At 36.5% G+C, this 14,746-nt stretch overlaps 3 protein-coding genes across 4 annotated transcripts; 2 read left to right on the top strand and 1 right to left on the bottom strand.

Moving 5' to 3' along the window:
• Positions 1–514: 514 nt before the first annotated feature.
• LOC135635907 (dolichol-phosphate mannosyltransferase subunit 1-like) lies at positions 515–3,518 on the top strand. Of its 2 annotated transcripts, none has more exons than XM_065147368.1 (9): positions 515–752; positions 1,335–1,518; positions 1,708–1,807; positions 1,905–1,938; positions 2,005–2,081; positions 2,184–2,209; positions 2,708–2,872; positions 2,952–3,066; positions 3,226–3,518. In XM_065147368.1, exons 2-9 carry the CDS (start codon positions 1,361–1,363, stop codon positions 3,328–3,330), a joined length of 780 nt encoding a protein of 259 aa, XP_065003440.1. In that variant the 5' UTR covers positions 515–752; positions 1,335–1,360; the 3' UTR covers positions 3,331–3,518. The 2 variants fall into 2 exon arrangements, with proteins under 2 accessions (XP_065003440.1, XP_065003439.1); XM_065147367.1 differs by having other exon boundaries at positions 516–748.
• A 71-nt stretch (positions 3,519–3,589) lies between these two features.
• On the bottom strand, positions 3,590–13,390 carry LOC135635009 (thiol-disulfide oxidoreductase LTO1-like). The gene is made up of 7 exons (XM_065145797.1): positions 13,232–13,390; positions 12,894–13,140; positions 9,533–9,789; positions 9,339–9,451; positions 7,055–7,202; positions 4,382–4,519; positions 3,590–3,993 (listed from the first exon to the last, which is right to left on the bottom strand). The coding sequence occupies exons 1-7, from the start codon at positions 13,310–13,312 to the stop codon at positions 3,916–3,918; spliced, it is 1,062 nt and encodes a 353-aa protein (XP_065001869.1). The 5' UTR covers positions 13,313–13,390; the 3' UTR covers positions 3,590–3,915.
• Positions 13,391–13,896: 506 nt separating this feature from the next.
• LOC103977920 (protein IQ-DOMAIN 20-like) lies at positions 13,897–14,633 on the top strand. Its single transcript, XM_009393581.3, has 2 exons — positions 13,897–14,260; positions 14,345–14,633. The coding sequence occupies exons 1-2, from the start codon at positions 14,009–14,011 to the stop codon at positions 14,522–14,524; spliced, it is 432 nt and encodes a 143-aa protein (XP_009391856.2). The 5' UTR covers positions 13,897–14,008; the 3' UTR covers positions 14,525–14,633.
• Positions 14,634–14,746: the final 113 nt, after the last annotated feature.

Genomic DNA, 14,746 nt, shown 5'->3' with positions numbered 1-14,746 from the left:
CAACCAATAATAGATCAAGTAGAATTAAAATTGTGAAGTCTTTTCACATTAGAAAAATAATTATTTCTTCGGTGGGCATTTATGTATTTTGGAGCATGAGAAATCCATTCTATTATGTCATTATCGTGTGTAAAGCATTTGGTATTAGATTAATTATAGATTATTCTTACCTTTAGTATCATAATTCTTATAATTTCATATATTTATATTGATAAAAGTAAAACATTTAATCTCGTTTTTTCTAATATCGTCGACTCTGTTATTATTATTAAAAATATCATAGAATTTATTACTGAGTACAAGATAATAATTTTATTTCACTTCGATTTATCATTAAACACATGTGATATTTTCGTTGATAGAACGGAAGAAAAGAGATTAAATATTTTATTTTTATAAAAAATTAGAACCGATATAGTAAAGATGGATAATTAAAGAAACCTTTGTATCTGTGGTGGGCAATTCTGTCTTTTCAGTTATAAAAAAAAAAATATATCTACGGTGGCGTTTCTGTCTTTTCGTGCGGAAAAGCGTTGAGGAAGGAGATCTCAGTTTCGGGGGACTTCCGAATTGGTGAGAGGACCTTCGGATCGAAATCCCTAGTTAATATACCCTCGGTCGCCGCCGCCGCTGCTGTCGCCGTAGCCTTTGCCGAGGGCCGCATCCCCTTGTCTCCCGTGCCGTTCCATCGCAGCCGCGCCTCGATTTCTCCGTTTCCCCATCAATCCTGTCACCCTGTTTCCACGAAGTCGGTCCGCATCTCCTCTCCTCTATCTTCCTCTGATTGTGCATTTCATTTCTTGAACTCTTGAATTCGTGATTTCTTTTAAATACGTGTGCCTAGTCTCTTGATTCTACTGTACTGTAGATGATTGGAATTGGATGTGACGAGACAATGTGAGATTTGTTTTAACACTCTTTTCTACATCTAGTTATATATAATCTTAATCTTGAATGATTGTGATCAGGAAAGCGTCTCAATCAATTCCTATTCTTGCATGGAGATGGAGTTGCACGTGAACTGTGGCAATCTCTTATTCATATATTTTAGGAATTTTTTATGATTATTCCTTTTTACGATTGCTCCTTCGGTGCATGTTTACTAGTTTAGGTTCTTGCTAGAATTAGAGACCAAGGCATTTTAATGATTTGATTGGATTCCAAACGTGTTGTTTTAGATGTTCTCGCTATTTCCCAGTGCCGAAGCCATGGTGTTTTAGGTGTTGAAACTTGCGAATTTGATATATGCCTCTTTGTTATCATTTTTATTTGTTGGCATAAAAAATCTGTAAAGTTGATCTGTCTCGGTTTTCTTATCCATATTCTTTTACCAGAAACCAAAATTCGCCATTAGAAGATAATGGCAAAGTTGGAGGAGATAGAGACAGAGGAGCACGGGGAGACAACAATGTCAATCAAGATGAGGAGGAAGAAAAAGAAATACAGCATTATAATCCCAACATACAATGAGCGTCTTAACATTGCCCTCGTTATCTACCTTGTCTTCAAGCATCTCCAGTAAGCCCTTATATCTTTGTAAAAGCAATAGATCGACGAGATTGACTTGTTTAACTGTTGGTAACACTTTTATGCATGTATAACTTTTGATTTCATAATTGTTTATTGTCATGATTAAATTCACATATCAGACTGTTTTTGCTCATGTGATGATGGATGATTTTGATTTTTATGTTGGAATTCTTCCAGGGATTTTGAATTTGAAGTCATTATAGTGGATGATGGAAGTCCTGATGGAACTCAAGATGTCATAAAACAACTACAGAATGTATACGGCGAAGATCGCGTTGTGAGTAGTCTTGTTAGATCGAGAAACTGAAACTTCTTGATGATTTTGGGTCGTCTCCAATTTCTTATGCCTTTTTTTGTGTGATGCAAATTGTCAGCTGCTACAAGCAAGGCCGAAGAAGCTTGGTCTAGGTATGATGAATTTTTTTTAGGTGACAACTTGAAATCTATTCACTGAACCAGAACAATAATATTCAGGAACTGCTTACTACCATGGTCTTAAGCATGCATCTGGAGATTTCATAATAATCATGGATGCTGATCTGTCACACCACGTAAGTGTCTTGATCATCTGTAATAGCCAATGTTGACTTCATGCTGAACTTCTGTCGCTTGCTCTATGTTCCTTTCTTATGATTTCTTTTCTTGTTTTACAGCCAAAATACTTGCCAAGCTTCATCAGGTAGGAAGTCTAGATACCATTTAGTTTTGAACGTAAAATTATCTGTTTACTATGACAATCATCTATATGAATAAATTGTCTTGTATAAAAATGATTAAACATATTTCAGATTGCCTTCCTATGCTTAGCTAGATAACACCATTTTTATTTGTAGGTAGTACGGCCATGTGAATAGTTTTACGTCACAGTTTCAGCAGATGCATAATCATGAACATACACGATATTTGTAAAGGCATAGATTAAGTCAGTATATTAAATCAAATGGAAAAAAAATGTAATTTGATCTAGATATTATTATGTGGTGCTGAATTCTGTCTACCAGTTAGGAAAATACATAAAAGAGCATATACTAGATGGATATGTATGTGTTTTCTGTGATTTCCGAAAAGTATACTTTAGTGCATTATCATGGACTTGGTACTAATTGGACAGAAATGTATATTTTACTATTTCAATATGCTATGTTAATATAACAATGCTTGATTTCACCTTGACCAGGAAACAGATGGAAACTGGTGCAAGTATAGTTACTGGAACCCGTTATGTCCGAAATGGTGGCGTACATGGATGGAACCTTATTCGTAAACTGACTAGCAGGGGAGCAAATGTGCTTGCACAGACACTCCTATGGCCCGGCGTATCGGATTTGACTGGATCTTTTAGGTATCCTTTTTCCTCGTTTGGCATCCGTTGGGATCTATGTTTGAAGTCGATGCCTAATTCTGCTGTTACCATTGTGTAGGCTGTACGAGAGGAAAGCATTTGAAGATATAATAAGCTCTGTTGTAAGTAAAGGATATGTATTTCAGATGGAGATGATTGTTAGAGCTAGCAGGAAGGGGTATCACATTGAAGAGGTTAAGTTTTTTTGCTTTGTCTTCTAGATGCTTTTGTTGTGTTTTCTTATCATGTTTTAGACAAAATTGGATTCTGTTATTATCGTTGTTGTTATGCTGTCTTTCATATTAAACGTAGTGTATCTTCTGGAGTTACGTTTCCATTTTTATGTGCCGCAGGTTCCGATAACTTTTGTCGATAGAGTTTATGGAAGTTCAAAACTTGGCGGATCTGAAATACTTGAATACCTCAAAGGGCTTGTTTATCTGTTGATCACTACTTGACGGGAGGAACAAATTGTCGAGTTCCTCACTTTGTTGGCAACATTTGTAGAGCATCCCTAATTATCATTTGGTTCCTTTTTCATGTAAAACAAGTCAAAGTGAACATCAAAATGAACTACTCATTATCATTTGTAGTCCATTGATAAAGTTGAGTGACCAAAATTTTGCAGCCTGCATATATTTACTTTCGGCTAAACTTTTTTATCTTGCTCGGTGAGCGATGGTAACATCCAAGTGAATATATCGTATGCAAAGAGGATACGAAAACAATATGCAAATCTTATAAATATCCTGTCTTCCATTGGGTTCATCATCCACGATACAACAGATTATAGCAGATGCATCATAACCCGGTAAATGAACGAACCATAGGCTTAGTTAAGTTGGTTTAGTGGCTTTGTTACATGAAAATGAAATAATGTACATTTACGCTAAATATATCTGATCAAAATCTCATGACTTGCCCCTTAAAAAATATTTCCCTGGGAAAGCATAGAATGAGAGGAAGGAGTGAAGACTAGAGACTCTGTCGTACAGAGGCAGCATATTGCTGGGCGATGTTTCTTCTCGATTTCTGTTGAAGGCTCACGAAGGACGAAAGTCTTCAGCAACATAACCTGATGCCTCTGCCAGAGCTTCAAAATTCTGCTCCCCACTGAGGATCTGCGAAGACAAACACAGCCTTGAGAGGTTTTGTGTCATAGAAACGAAGTGCAAGAGGAGCCTAAGTATGCCCGGTGGAACTGCTCAGTTGTTGCTATGCCTCCTCGTCGTGGTTATCAGCAAGGAATCATAGTAGACCTGTCAGATGGCCGTCCTATTCTTTCTGTTATGAACTGTGCTAGGATGCCCAAAAGATTTTAATCATACTTCCGATGTAGATCGGCAGTCGACTTCTAAACTAAAAATAAAAACAATAGAAGTGGATGTGACAGATTCAGCATTGGGTTATCCTTTGATCTCTAGATAAAAGATCCATGTGAAAAATATTGTGGCAGGCATTACATGCACATCTATTAAGAATTTATTAAAATAAAATTGAAAATTTTACCTTGTCTTTTATAACCCATGTTGGAAAGCCTTCGAGTCCAGCAGCTGCACATTGCAAAGCCATCTTTTTTCCTTTGCCAGCTCCATCAGGGAAGCACTCAACATAGTTCAATATTTTTGCAGCTTCACGACCAAACATCTACGACAACCAATAGGAAACAGAATTAATGGCACAAATTTTAGAAAACTTGCAGAATTATGTTTCTGCCGGACCAGTACAAGCAAGGATTTCTTTCAAGAAATAAGATTGTTAGACCAATTTCTGAAGGAACAACATTTAACGAGGGAGAATCTGCCAAAGATTACCAAGGAAAAAGGTGAAAATGAAGTTACCAAGAGTCAAGAAACAAGTCAGGAGATTTACCACTAGCTGTGACATTAATCTATAGCATTTATGGCCGTCATGCTGATACCTAGCACAAGTAGATTTCAGTTAATTTAATTTCTGGTTGTTCCTTTCCTCCATTTTTCGCCCATTTTACATGGATGATTGAAACTGACATGAAGTTTTTTGTTTATGAGAGGCCAATCTCAATGTCCATCTCACTGGCTGTCTCATTTCCTTTGCTGATAGAGCAGCAAGACATCAAATTACATCCAATGCAGATACAGTCCACTGAAATATGAATACATCATCTGATGTTCAGTCCATTACTAGGTTTGAAATTTGCCACAAGTAAAAAATTACTCAAAATTTATGGAAAAAAAAAAGACTTCCCTTGTATGTCAAATAAAAACATGGTGAAATGATGAGTGCCTGTGAGTTTTGATATACCTAATTCTCCATTATTTCTGACGTATATGAGTTGAGATTCCAAATGACTAATCTTGATCTAGGAATGTGAAAAGAGTGAATCTCAACTTCAATTTATAGGCCATAAAGAATCTAAATAAAAGATTGAGCGACAGGGTCATAGCTGTTGACTCTTGGATGATCAAATGCATACACAGGGTACCCTATACTTTGAATTTTGTTATATCAGCAGTTAAGACAATTTCAAACACTGGTTTATCTAGTACCACAATCCACCCAAAATGTCAGATTAGTGGTTTTATCCAAACGAGTCAAGCTGCATATACAATAATGTCTCAGACTCACATTCATGAAATTATATGTCCACATATTGGTAAATAATTTTTTTTTTGGTTCTCTAGCGGGTTGAGTACTTTCGCCCACTAGTATATCAAGAACAGAGTTGAATAAAGATGGTATTAGCTAAGGCAAAGAAAGCTCCAAGAATCAATAAAACACCTGTTAGGATAGTTTTAAAATAATATAAATAGAAATCAGATGGAGAAAAATAGAAGCAAACAATAGATGTCCTCATTAGTCAGATATTAGATGCTCTATGGCATCATTTCTGTAAGTTACTTTGATGATTGAGCACCTATCATCTACACTGCTTAAATTGGTATGTCACTAGGTAAAGAATGCGTTAGAGAAGTACTTCAAATGTCTAGGCTCCATTGAGGAGCTGAAACAAGAACATATTGCATATGATTAAGGCATCTAAAATTTATAACACCTTTGGCATTTATGTATATCTGCATGCATCACACAATAGTGTGGTAAATAAGCCTGAGAAACTTTAAAAATTATCATATCCCTTGATTAGGATAGGAATGCAACAACTAACTTTGGAAGTGTGCTTGATTACAAGCAGTTTCTGAAATTCATATCAAAGATGTAATATCTAACTATTTGTTTTCTTTTCACTCATATTTCCCATTGAATGTTCTTAAATAAGGTACATGCTATTGGTTAACCTTTTTTCTAAGAAATCAATACCTCCTTGCTTCCTTTAGAAACTCAGATTTGCTCCAAATTCCAACTTTGTGAACTTGGGTATAATCAAGGTTCGCCATACCGCCCGATACGATACGGTCGGTATGTACCAATCCGCTCGACAAACAGTACCCAGACCAGCCTGTATCAAGGGGGACGCATCAGGTGAGGTGTACCAACATTGATCAGGTATTGGGCAAGATGATTGAAACTCAACCAATAGTCAATAAAAATCGGATTTCGATCAGACCAGATCATCAATGACTCAAATCAAGGCTGGTCCAACGGTCATTACCTTACTTTTAGGGCCAATTCGGGGGTAATTAGGCCTAATCCTATCAAGTTAGGAGCTATAGTGTGTCGCTATCTAAAAAAACAGGTTCAATTAGATCTATTATCTTACTTTTAGGACAAATTTATGGGTAATTAGGCCTAATCACATCTTCGTAACATATGATTAGTGTTTCTCTTAAGCTTAGGTACAATTAACTAATTTTAAGGTCAAATTTGGGTGTAATTAGGCCTGATTCAGCTTATATTATACCGTATAATATAGTTGTACTGATATAGATCCTACAACATCTTTTAAAATTTAATGTTAGAGACAAAGATACATTCCAAATTCTACTTTTTCTACTTTGGTGTCCTTGGAATGCACTGTCAACATTTCATCCATCCAGATATACTATCCTTTTCATTTCACATATCTTAGTCTTAAGCAGGAGAAAAATGAGAGCATAGATGATCATCAGCACTGAATGCTAGAAATTTGACTTCTGAATTTTCTTATCACTGAAATGAATTAAGTGAAGAACTTCCAATTTATCACTTCTTTCATGTAAAATAAGTTTCTCTGATGATAATCTATGATCTTGTAATAAAAGTTACCTGCTTCTGTTCATTACAATGAGAGCACCAGAAGGCCCCATACATCTTTGCACCTATGGAACGCAGGTGTTTTGCAAGAGAGAGAGCCATCGGGGATGATTGACTTATTATCTCAGTTTCATATGGCTCCAAGGTCAAATCATTTAAACTGTACAAAGTAGAAAAGCAAAAGTACATAAGCAAACTCCTCATAATGGAAGTTTATAATAAATGCAAGCTAATGAGATTTAACAACTCATAAAATAGAACCTAAGAAATGTAAACAAAAGTACAATATTGGGTCACATGGCAATAGGACAATTCAAAGTTGTTAAGCCAATGCACCTATATGGGGATTCATAAATGACACTCGCTGCAAATCCTATTGTCCAACCCTTAGCCTAATATTTGTTTCTTCATCATGTTCTTTAATGGACTAATATAACAATAACAACAACAAAATCGTAAGTTACAACTATGTAGGATCGGTTACATAGATCTTTTGTTGTCATTGAGATTTGTACAAAGTTATATGTTTAGTTAAGTTTAGAGTACTTAAATCTTTATTTATAATTTTTATTAAAGTCGTTTTAGGTCTTCCTCTATCTCTCCTCGCACCAATAACATTAATCATTTCATCTCTTCGAACTCTCGCATCCAAAGGTCTTCTAAGCATATGTTCATACCATCTTAAATGATTTCCTTTCATCTTATCCTCTATCAAAGTGATACTCACTTGTTCACGAATAAAAATATTTTTTTCCTATCTTTTGTAGGAACTTCACACATCTATTTCAACAACACAAACTTTTTGTATATATCAAAGTTTGAAATTTCATACCATACGATGTATTGAGCTTTGCTCGGTACAGTAGTGTATGTTGTACCAAGCAGTGCACTAGGACGTACCGAGTGATATGCCTATATATATATATATATATATATATATATATATATATATATATATATGTTAAAAAATATTTAAAAAAAGGCGTACACAGCCTCGGCGACATCGCCTTCTCCTCTTCTCGTCGTTTGCAGCATTCGACAAAAAAGGCGATGAAGACGTTGAAGGCAACAAACGTCTCCGGCCTTCGGTGAACACCGCGAAGAAGGCCGCAAATGTCTCTGGCCTTCGACGAAGAAGGTCACAGAGTCGCAGATGAGGCGATGAAGGAGACTGCCTCTTCCGTTACTCTAACCGTTGCCTTCCCTGATCCCTCACCTCCAGATCCTCCTCTTTACGAGTCTCCTCGTCGTTACCTCCTAGATTGAGATCGTCGAGGGAGGGTGGCGCCAGATAGGGATCGAGAAAGGGCATGGAAACAAGTTCGCGCTGAGGTTCACCCGATTCTCCCTCTTCTTTGAATGCCCTCTCTTCTTCCTTCTTCGACGCTTCTCCCTCAGCCTCACTACAACCAAGCTGTTATATCGAGTAGACCACCCAGTAACAGGCGGTCTGCGTACCGGTTCATGGGCGGACTAGTACGTACCACTCGTACCGGACGATTTGATTCAAAATCGCAAACCTTGGTATATATTGTTTCTTAACTGCTCAACACTCATATCCTGAAGCATTGTTAGTCTCACAATTGTCTTATAAAATTTTTCTTTTAATCTCAAAGGTATCCGATGTTCACACAAGACAACTAACACCCCTCGTCATTTTAACTATGTTATTTTCACTCTATGAATAATATCATTATTGATCTCTCCATTTTATTGAATAATTAATCCATGATATTTAAAGTTTTTACTTAAATGAACTTTTCCATTCAACTTAACTATATTCTCATATATTCACTTTTAGTCATATTTAATCTAAAACATTTAGTTTCTAAGGATTGCCTTCGTAACACAAATTTATAATTAATTCCACCTAGGCTCATTAATTAAGATAATATTATCAACAAATAACATATACCAGGGAGGTCTATTGTGTAACTTTTATGGACTAATAAAAGAGAAAATTGATAAAAATAAGAAAATAAACCAAAGAAAAATAATATACTAGTAACGTTGAGAAAGAGAAGCTAGCTGATATATCAATATAACACTTGCTATGATAAGATTTAAATTTCAGCGAAATATATCGACTATAGATTTGTTCTCTGATGTTCTTGTTATACAAAAAATAGTTAGTAAAATTAAAATTATATTAGGAGAAAGACAAGTTTGATTATACTGTGAAAAAGGCCAAAACAAAATATGACAACAATACTATAAAGCATGAATTTGATAATACCTATGCCTTTGAGAATAACATATGAAGAATTATTAAACACTCTGAGCCTAAAAAACTTACCCAAGTAACCGAGAATCGCCCATATTATATGTATTTGTTAAAGCAGTAACCACCACACCAGCAATCACCAACTGTAGCCCAACCACATTTCTAATCTCTTCCATGCCAATCTCCTAGTAAAGAGCAAGAGGCAATTCATCACCTAGTGTGATTTGATAAGATAATTTGCTTGAAGAATATAGCTAAAAACCAACCTTTAAAGTAATGAAAAATAAGCTGAAAGACAGAACTGCTGAGAACAGACAATATGAACAAGTTGTTCCAGCGAACTTTGTGCTTAGAATATAAAGAAAATAAGCACTTGCTGTTGCCATTGAAGTAGTGGTTGCAAGCAAAATAAAGCGAGCATCAGTGTCACCTAGTCCAGAAAGCAAATTCTTTCCAGACTGCTGGAGAGAAAGCAATGCGACAGATCCATATGCAAGCATCCCAAATAATGGAAGGGGCAAGCCTGACAAATTATTAAAAATAAATCGTGAATCAACTTTTAAAACATGTAAAAAAACTGCAATATAATGTAATATAAATAAAGAAAATAAGGACTAATTTTCTAAATGGAAGTAAAAGACCGAATCAATTATGACAACATAAAGAAAAAGATTGTAATCAAATTTCACAATAAAAAAGGTAGTGACAAAGCATAAAGTTTTGTGCCTTCATCATCCTTAGGAACTATCTAAAAGTTAGGGTGTGGATTTTTCTAGCATATTCACCTGAACCAATAGTATGGAGAAACATAGCCATGGATATGGTAAAACATAGTTACTACTGTAATGACTCATCATAGCAATCATGCCAGTAAGATGTCGTACAAACCTCAAGTTATTACTCATCTAAAAGGATTACAAGTTGGCTTGCAAACCAAAAGAACACCGTGCAACATAACATATAAGCACCGCATACACTTATCTAAAAGTTGTGTTTGGAGTGTTGAAAAGTCAACGGGGACAACTATAGATCACCATCAAAATACCTCAGATTTCATGAAGCACCTTAGAACAATGTGTAAAGCACATTCCTCTAAGGTATATGCCTTTTTTGTATGTATAACACTAACTATTATTGTGATGACAAATAAATAATAAATATCACTACACACCTCAACAACAACAACAATAAAATCATAAGTTCCAACTATTTGGGGTCGGATACATAAATCTTTTGTCGCTATTCAAATTTGTAAAAAGTCATATGTTTAGTTAAGTTTAGAGTACTTAAATCTTTATTTATAATTTCTATTAAGGTTTTTTTATGTCTTCCTTTATCTCTCCTCGTACCATTAATATTAATTATTTCATCTCAGTGCTGCATTCGGAGGTTTCCTCAGCACATATCAATACCAACTTAAATAGTTTTCTCTCATCTTATCCTCTATTGAACAATATCTAGTTATTCACGAATAAAAATATTATCAATCTTTAAATTCTTTTATAGCCTTTATTTTATTGCCAATCTTCAAATCCTAGTAACCTCACACATCCATCTCTTTTATAGCCTTTATTTTAGATTCTTTATATCTTTTAATTTTTTCTCATTTTTATAATTTTGCCAATCTTTAAAACATAATCTTTTAGTAAAAATTATTTTTTAAACTTCCTCGCACCACCACCAACTCTCTCTTAAGGTTACACCTCTATATTTAGTTTCACTAAAAATCTCCTTTATTAAGTTCATAATCTTATTAGCCATCATAGTTCAAATAATATTAATATTATCCTCATCTAAGTTTTAAGTTGCCTTCCTTTCCATCTTATTCTTAAAAATGTTTATTTTATCATTTTTAAAATTCCATCATCTAGTCTTAGTAATTTGTTCTACTATCTTTTTCTTCTTTCATTTTCTATAGTAAATATCTAATACCATCAACATATGTTGATTCATCAAACGACTCAAACCTTCACCACGTATAACTTTACAATTCTTACAAATAACTTTGTCTACCTTTCTAGTGAGAAAAAAGTCTATTTGACTATAATTATAGCCACTTTTATAAATAATTAAATGTTTATCTCTCTTCTTAAAGTGAGTATTCACAATTATAAGATTATATGAAGTTGCAAAATTCAAAATCATTCCATCATCTTCATTTCTCTCCTCATAACCAAAGCCCCGATGCATCTATTTATATTCACCATATGTTTTCCTTACATGACCATTCAAATATCTTATAATTATAAGTTTTTTGGTTATAGGCATTCCTTGAATGATATCATCTAAGCTTTTCTAAATTCTCCTTTGTTTTGATCATCCAATCCAACTTAAGCGACATAAGCACTAATAACATTCAAAACATCTATCTTTTCACAAATTTTAGGATTATAATTTTATCTCAAATCTTTTTAAATATAAAATATTGTTTTTAACATCCTATCAACAATAATTCCTACACCATTTATGTGTTTGACTTTTCCAGTATACCAAACCTTAAATCCAGTACTATCAATCTCTCTAGACTTGTCCCCTACCCATTTAGTCTCCTGTAAGCAAATAATATTTATTCTTCTTCTGATCATAGTGTCTACCAATTATAATCCCTTCCTAAAAGTGTCCCTATTTCCATGTTAATAACCTAACCCTCTGTTCCTAGACTAGCTTCCTTACTCCCATTGGTCCAAAACAATGAGAAAACCCTTGCCTACTTAACACCACTTCCGAGTGCCAATTTGATGGGCCGCTTCTAGGCGACCTCCTAGCCCACTGCTTGCAATTTAGGAGGTGGTGAAGATACCTTGTGTCACTTCTGGGTGTCGATCTAGCTTTATACTAAAATTGATTAAGATCTATGTTCATGAGATCTGACATAGTTTTACGTTATTTGTCAATAACCTAACGCAACCCACTATCTTTTTTGTCCGGGCTTGGGACCGACATTGACGGTGTTAAAAAAAAAACTCCTACAGATTAAAAAAGAAATCCCAGAAACAATGCATAAAAGCTATCAAGTTGAATAATAATCTACAAAGTCAGGTTGCAGAAAGCTCTTACATGCACCTTGGAGTGAAACTTAACTATGATAACATGCAAAACTGACCACCAAAAACCTTTTATATTCCAGATATTTTATGAAAAAAAGTCAAGTTATTACAGATGAATTACTAGAAGAACAAAAAAAAAGGCAGAAAAGACAGTTCACAACCTCGAATCTCAAAATCATAAAGAGAATGGTTAACTGGCACCAAAGTTTGGAGTGTTTCACTAAAGCTATAATGCTGAAAAATGAATGGATAAAAAAACAAAACCAGAATGGTAGTGATTCTAAAGGTCAAAAGAATAGAATATCACGATTATTAGGACAAAAGCATCACATAATACGAAGTACCAAAAGTTTTGTCAAGTTGTCTGTAGGACATAGATGATAATGAGGTCTTTGTGAGGGTATACAAGCATATAAGCTGGATAGACACTCCCATTTTCAATTACGTCTTCTATCTCTCCAAAAAATTGGGAGATCCAGTATCATTGAATTTTAGCTTATAGGAAACACAACTCGAGAAGGATCAACGAGCAACCAGGCAAAAGGATAGATAGAAACAGAGGGGAGGCCGAAAAGACTACCAAAAACAGAGGAATAGTCACTATTGAGGACATCGCTGCAGCTAGCACCACCAACAGGGCAGAAGGCTTCGGCGCCGCTGAACTTTAAGTAGGTGAGGTACCCGGTCTCCAAGAACCCTAATGCTCCAAGCCCGGCGCTCCAAGTGCTCGTCGGAATGCCCCAAAGGGAAGGCTCCAGTGGAGGTTCGGGATCGTCCTGGGAGGAAGGCTCCGCCCGGCACCTAATTCGCCATACCCTCACTGCCCTCTGCAACACGATTCGCGTGTAAACAATGAATAGTAAACCTCCAGATCTCGAGATCGAGAATGAGAGAACGAGAGAAATACTAGAGAGAGACCATGTCGCATGGCGGGAAGCGGGCGGCGAGACGGGACAGCGGAGGACGGGGGACTGCGAGGGCGACAGAGATGCTCGCCATCGAGAGGGGAAGTCTCCCACGGCTGCTTCTCCTGAGGAGTCTCCACCACCACCAGTCTTATTAATACTGTTAATTCAGTTAAATGAGAAAAAAAAAACCGACTTTATGTTCTCTCTATGGTTTTTTTATTGATAAGTTTTGAAATAATTAAAATATTTACTGACTAAACTAATCCCACTATTAATACTCAAAAAAAGACTTGCTCTATTGTCACCGATACGTATTTATCATTTTTTAATAATAAATAATGATAATTTTATTAATTATTATGGATTTAATTGATTTTGCTTATGTCGTGTGACATACGTATCGGTCCGACATATATGAGTCCAAATTGAACCCAATCCACTGCGATCGCTGAACACTGCTCTCGTTCTGGGCGGGCCTGACATTTGCATGCGAACTCGATCGGGCCATCATGTGGATTGGCACGCACTACGTCAATTGTATCACCTATAACAGCCAGCGGTGCGGCGCACGTCAAGCTAGTCTTCTCGACTCATCCAATTAGTACATCCGACCACGTTCTCTATGATATCTCATCATTCCAACCCACAGAAGGATACGTCTGTTGCCAAATCTCTACTCCAACCTACCATTACATGAAAGCACATCTTTGCCCTTCAAGCCTTTACTTGCCTTCTGCAGCTCCATCGGTTCACCCACAGCCAAAACCCAGCAAGCGCTGCCGGTGAAATGGCCAGGGCATGGCGATGGCTTAACGCAGTCCGCCGCTCGCTCATCCGATCCTCCTCCTGCACGTCGGCCGCCGACCTCGACGCTATCAAGAACAACACCACCATCTACAATCCGATGATAGCGGAAGAAGGTGATCCCGCCTCCGCCACCAGAATTACTCATGGCGATATCGTGGTGTACAAAGAAGAAGCTTCCTCGAGAGAGAACTCGGCGGCCATCACAATCCAAGCACACTTCAGGGGTCATTTGGTAGACACTGTTTCTTCTTCCTTGGTTTGGAATTCGTTTTGTGCGGTTGATGATACCGTGTTGTCTTCGAGTTCGCGTGAGCAGGCGCGGCGGGCGTTCCGTGCACTGAAGAGCCTGGTGAGGCTGCAGGCGGTGGTCCGGGGGGCGTGCGTGAGGCGGCAGGCGCGAGTTGCCGTCCACTGCATGCAAGCGCTGGTGCGGTTGCAGGTCCGGGTGCGAGCGAGGCAGCTTCGCGGCAGATCTGGAGAGGTCGAGCGCCCGTAGCCGAGGGTTCGTTGATGAGAATGGAAGATAGTGAGTGCTCGTCGATGATTGATCTGAGAAAGCCTTTGAGATCTGTAATGTGTTATTTGGACGGTTAGCGCTCTTGCAATAAAAATGGATTTAGTATTCTTTGATTTTTTTTTTCTTATTTGTATGATTTAATTTAAGGTTGGAACAAAATTAAGATTCAAACAATAATTATTATTTCCTTCAAAAATATTT

Source organism: Musa acuminata, chromosome BXJ3-4, assembly GCF_036884655.1.
Source record: "Musa acuminata AAA Group cultivar baxijiao chromosome BXJ3-4, Cavendish_Baxijiao_AAA, whole genome shotgun sequence".
NCBI lineage: Eukaryota > Viridiplantae > Streptophyta > Magnoliopsida > Zingiberales > Musaceae > Musa > Musa acuminata.
Note: the sequence above shows the minus strand (reverse complement) of the source record. Positions and strands in the feature narration are given on the sequence as shown.

Excerpts from the sequence above, each read along its gene's own strand:
- LOC135635009 (XM_065145797.1), bottom strand. The coding sequence starts at position 13,312 with ATGGCGAGCATCTCTGTCGCCCTCGCAGTCCCCCGTCCTCCGCTGTCC. Across the intron at positions 9,790-12,893 it reads TGACTATTCCTCTGTTTTTG|GCTTGCCCCTTCCATTATTT; the intron begins GTAGTCTTTTCG and ends ATAATTTGTCAG. Across the intron at positions 7,203-9,338 it reads GGCGATTCTCGGTTACTTGG|TTTAAATGATTTGACCTTGG; the intron begins GTAAGTTTTTTA and ends TACTTTGTACAG.
- LOC103977920 (XM_009393581.3), top strand. The coding sequence starts at position 14,009 with ATGGCCAGGGCATGGCGATGGCTTAACGCAGTCCGCCGCTCGCTCATC. Across the intron at positions 14,261-14,344 it reads CACACTTCAGGGGTCATTTG|GCGCGGCGGGCGTTCCGTGC; the intron begins GTAGACACTGTT and ends TCGCGTGAGCAG.
- LOC135635907 (XM_065147368.1), top strand. The coding sequence starts at position 1,361 with ATGGCAAAGTTGGAGGAGATAGAGACAGAGGAGCACGGGGAGACAACA. Across the intron at positions 1,808-1,904 it reads TATACGGCGAAGATCGCGTT|CTGCTACAAGCAAGGCCGAA; the intron begins GTGAGTAGTCTT and ends GCAAATTGTCAG. Across the intron at positions 1,939-2,004 it reads GCCGAAGAAGCTTGGTCTAG|GAACTGCTTACTACCATGGT; the intron begins GTATGATGAATT and ends AATAATATTCAG.